We start from the raw sequence: 5,000 nt of genomic DNA on the forward strand, positions 1-5,000 counted from the left end.
ATAATATGTGTGTATTATTGTACTAATGCTGCTGCTCCTCCTGCTGCTCTTGCTGCTGTTGGTGGTGGTGGTGCTGATGCAGATGGTGCTGCTGTAGGTGGTGGTACTGCTGTTGCAGGCGGTGACAAACAGCAGCAGCAGCAGCAGCAGCAGCAGCAGCAGCAGCAGTAGGTATGCCGTACCATTCAGCCTTGATATGTATAGGCAGCAGCAGCAGCCGCACACATTGAGCTGTACATACACCTGCCTCTAACACCTGCAGCAGCAAATAGGCCATGAAGTGTGGGCGGCTCTTCTCCCCTACACAGCTTCCTGCAGCAGCAGCAACAGCAGCAGCAGCAGCAACCGCAGTATAAGGGTAGGGTATATATGCAGGGACACAGTGTTCTGCTAAGCTCCAGCAGCAAACAAGAAAACAGCAACACCAGCAACAACAACAGCAGCAACAGCAGCAACAACAGCAACAGCAGGAGCAACAGTAACAGCAGCAGCAGCAGCAAAAGCAACACGAGCAGCAGCAGCAGCAGCAGCAGCAGCAGCAGCAAACCTATCCAGGGGCAGTGGTGATCATGCGTGCGTATGCAGACACCGCAATCTGCGCAGTGCTTCGTCCTTAAGGGCTGCAGCACACACACAAATTTGCATGCATTGCTGCTGCTGCTGCTGCTGGGGCTGCTGCTGCTGCTGCTGTTGCTGCTGCTGCTGCGGTTGGGCCTGCTGCTGCTGCTGCTGCTTACCTGATACATGCAACAGCGCTCGCAGAACCGCAGCTTTACTCCGTATTGCCACAACTGTCTCCTCCTCACGGAGAAAGGGAGTGCAGCAGCAGCAGCTGCTGCTGCTGTTGATTCTGCTGCTGCTGCTGCTTCTGCTGAGTCTGCTGCTGCTGAGGGCGATATCTGCACTACAGCAGACTCAGGATGCCCTACTTCGCTTAGCTCCAGCATCTCCTGCTGCTGCTGCTGCTGCTGCTGTTCTTGCTGTTGCTGTGCTTCTTCTGCATCGCTTGATCGTGCTGCTGCTGCTGTTGCTGCTGCAGCAGCTGCTGCTGCACCACCACCTTCGTCACCTTGAATAATGCGAATCGTAACATTCTGCATTGCTGCTGCTGCTGCTGTTCCTTCTGCTGCTACTGCTGTTGCTGCTGCTGCTCGTCGCTGGCGTTTCTTCTCTTCCCGTAGTTTCCTACGAGCCTCCATTTGCGCTGTATCTGCTGCTGCTGCTGCTGCTGCTGCTGCAGCTGCTGCTGCTGCTGCAGTCGGCTGCTTTAAATGGGATGCACCTACAGAGCTGATGGTGCCTGCTTGTGCTACCCAATCATGAGTACGCGGGCTGCTCCTTCTGCTGCTGCTGTTGCTGCTGCTGCTGCTGTCGTCCGTGTTGCTGCCTCCGATGCTGCTGGCCCTGCTGCTGCTGTTGCTGCTGCTCTCAGCTGGATGCCGCATGGATGCTGGCAGGTAGCCCCTCCTGCTGCGGTGTATCCTGCTGCTGCTGCTCATGCTGCTGTTGCAGCGCAGCACCTTGTTGCAGCTCAGGTACACCTGCCGCAGCGATGCTGCCTGCAGTCCCTCAGCAGCAGCAGCAGCAGCAGGAACTCGATGCATACCGTACAGGGAAGCAGCAAGAGAACCTTGCTGCTGCTGCTGCTGCTGGTGGTAGTGGTGTCGCCGGTGTAACTGCGGTTCCTCCTCCTCCTGCTGCTGTTGCTGTTGCTGCTGCTGCTGCTGCAGTGGCATGTGCCCCACATTGGCTGGGCTACGAGGAACGACCGGCAGAGGGCGCTCGTACTCCTGCTGCTGATGCTGCTGCTGTTGCTGCTGCTGTTGTTCCTGCTGCAGCAGCTGCAGCTTATACTGTTGCTGTTGCTGCTGCTGCTGTTGCAATTCATGCTGTTGCTGTTGCTGCTGCTGCTGCTGCTGCTGTTGCTGCGGCGCCAAGGAAATGTCTTCGTCGCTTGAGCTTGCTGCCAACATCGCACCCAACGGCTGCTCCTGCCTGAAGAGACGCTGCTGCTGCTGCTGCTGCTGCAGTTCGTGCTGCTGCTGCTGCTGCAGTTCGTGCTGCTGCTGCAGCTGCAGCTGCATCTCGTTCTTCTGTTCCTGGTGCAACAGCTGCACCTCCCTCCGATCGCCTGGGAAGGGCGTTCTGCTGCTGCTGCTGCTGCTGCTGCTGTTGCTGTTGCTGCTGTTGTGGTTGACCCTGCTGCGCTGGATCTCGTACATGTTGCTGCTGCTGCTGCTGCTGTTGCTGTTGTTGTTGTCTGTGGGGTATTCGAACATATTTTCTTCGCAGAAACGATCTAAGCTGTCGTTGCTGCTGCAGTTGCTGCTGCTGCTCTTGCTGCTGCTGCTGCTGCGGTATCTGCTGTGAGCAGCAGCTGATCGTGGTGCAGCTGTGCTTATACTTCTAGGTGGGTTGCGGCTGCTGCTGTAGCTGCTGCTGCTGCTGCTGCTGCTTCTGCTGCTGCCTCCCCTTCTTTTGCCTCCATACCTGCTGTTGCTGTCGCTGCTGCTGTTGCTGTTGCTGCTGCTGCTGCTGCAGTTGCTGCTGCGCAGCACCTGATGGGTCCTATACTCCCTCCTATCCCTACCTAAGAAACGCGTTATCCCCTTCATACGATCACGGGCATTCTTATTCCATGCTTTTTGCTTCCTCCCTCTTGCTGCTGCTGCTGCTGCTGCTGCTGCTGCTGCTGCTACTGCTGGGGACCCACCCCCAATGTAGTAGGAAGGATCATTCGTGCTGCAGTTGCTTGTGCTGCTCTCCCAGCTGCTCTCTGCTGGTTCTTCATAGCGACGCTGTCTGCTGCTGCTGCTGCTGCTGCTGCCACGCTTCAGCTGCTGCTGCTGCTCCGGTGGCAGCAGCAAAGATGGGCAGTACCGCAGCACCCCACTGCAGCAATTGCAGCACAGCAGCAACAGCAACAGCAGCAACAGTAACAGCAGCAGCAACAACAACAATAATACTAACTAAACACATGCGATTACCATGCAGCAGCAACACAACAGTAGCAGCAGCAAGACAGCAACCGTAGCAGCAGCACAACAGCAGCAGTAGCAGCAGCACGACAGCAGCAGTAGCAGCAGCACGACAGCAGCAGGAGGTTTACGGGTCTGTCTTTGCAGCAAGGAAGTATGCAGTAACTGCAGCAACAGCAGCAAGCCATGTTGCTGCTCCTGTTGGGTCCTTTGGGGAGAAGAAAGGAGGATAAGCAGCAACAAGAGCTGCGAATACACCGCAGCGCAGCAGCAGCAGCAGCAAACCTACAAATAGGCCACCAGGGGCACCATCATTTGTATCTATGCTGCTGCCTTGCTGCAGAGGAGAGGGAGGAGAAATTAATTCAAATGGGGTAATCCGTCGATCTGCTGCTGCTGCTGCTGCTGTTGCTGCTGCTGCTGCTGTTGCTGCTGGTAGTACTGTTGTTGTTGCTGCTGCTGCATCGTCCGCCAAATGCGGCCGCAGACGGGACCTCGAGAAGGCACGCGCAGCAGGCAAGGAGGCCATGGCAAACCTTGCTGCTGCTGCTGCTGCTGCTGCTGCTAATCCTGCTGCTGCTGCTGCTGCTAATGCTAATGCTGCTGATGCTGCTGAACCTGTTGCTGCAGATACTGCTGCTGCTATTGGGGGTCACGCGGCTTTTGTAGCCGCGGAAACACTTCGGGCTGCTGCTGCTGCTCTTTGTAAGGCTGCTGCTGCAGCTGCAGCAGCAGCTGCTGCTGCAAGTGCTTTAGCTGCTGCTGCTGCTGCTGCTGCTGCTGTAAATGCTGCTTCTGCTGCTGCTGCTGTTGATGCAGACAGCGCTGCACAACTCGGCTAGCCATCAAACAACCCGCCGAGAGGGTTTAGGGTTTAGGGCGACAGTGCAGCCAGTAGGCTGCATGCGCCTAGGAGGGAGTGTTGTTTGCTGCTGCTGCTGCTGCTGCTGCTGTTGCTGCTGCTGCTGCAGAAAAGCAGAATGTCTGGGTGTTGCTGATGCAAGGAGCTTCTTGCAGGCATGTCTGGCTGCTGCGCAGCTGTGAGATGCTGCTGCTCGTGCTGCAGTTGCTCCTGCTGCTCCTGCTGCTCCTGCTGCTCCTGCTGCTCCTGCTGCTGTGCGACGCAAGGGCGAGCCACTGTAGATGATGGCTTGTAAGGGTTTTAATTATAAAGAGTTTCAGTGCCGCTGCTGCTGTTTCCGCTTCTGCTGCTGCTGCTGCTGCTGCTGCTGCAGCAGCTGCAGCAGCAGGAATGCACTTGTAAGGGAAGTAGCTTGAAACAAGAGGGGAGAGCAGCAGCAGCAGCAGAGAAAATGTTCTGCTGCTGCTTATATGTATATATATAAAAGGAGTGACGAATTGCTGCAGCAGCTGTTCCTGCTGCCGCTGCTGCTGCTGCTGCTGCTGTTGATGCTGCAGCAAAGGCAGTACCGCAGCAGCCAATGCCTTCTATTGCCTCTTTATTGTCTTTGTTTATTTCTTTTATATAAATAAACAAAAAATACTTTTTGCTGCTGCTGCTGCTGTCTTCTCTTATGAAACAGCAGCTCAACAGCAGCAGGTGACAGCAGCAGCAACGGGCTCCATCCGAGCAGCAGCAGCAGCAGCAACAAGAACAGCAGCAGCAGCAGGAGCAACACCAATTGCAGCCAAGTTGGCACACAAGACAGGAATCACCTCCCCTGTGGGCTCACATCGGGCCCACTCTACAAAGAACTACAACAACAGCAGCAGCAGCAGCAGCAGCTGCTGCTGCTGCAGGAGTAACAAGCCCTATTGCAGCTGTGCTGCTTGCTCAGCAGCAGCAGCACGGAGGTACAGCGTTACTCCCTCCTTCTGGCAGCAGTACACAGAAGGGCCCCCACGTGTGTAACAGCAGCAGCAGCACCAGCAGCAGCAGCAGTAAGAGCAGTGGTGTCGGCAGCGGCTGCAACAGCAGCAGCAACTGCTTCTCCAACAAGGAAGCAAGCAAGAGACAGAGCAGCAGCAGCTGCAGCAGCTGCAGCAGTTACAGCAGTGCAC

At 56.2% G+C, this 5,000-nt stretch overlaps 1 protein-coding gene across 1 annotated transcript; it reads right to left on the reverse strand.

Moving 5' to 3' along the window:
• Positions 1–633: 633 nt before the first annotated feature.
• On the reverse strand, positions 634–3,507 carry EMWEY_00040230 (hypothetical protein; the record flags this gene model as incomplete). Its single annotated transcript, XM_013482550.1, has 3 exons — positions 634–737; positions 807–2,892; positions 3,110–3,507. Coding segments are annotated over 3 exons (2,588 nt in total), but the record flags the coding sequence as incomplete, so codon positions are not given.
• Positions 3,508–5,000: the final 1,493 nt, after the last annotated feature.

This window comes from Eimeria maxima, genomic scaffold (assembly GCF_000499605.1).
Source record: "Eimeria maxima Weybridge genomic scaffold, Emw_scaff658, whole genome shotgun sequence".
Classification (NCBI taxonomy): domain Eukaryota; phylum Apicomplexa; class Conoidasida; order Eucoccidiorida; family Eimeriidae; genus Eimeria; species Eimeria maxima.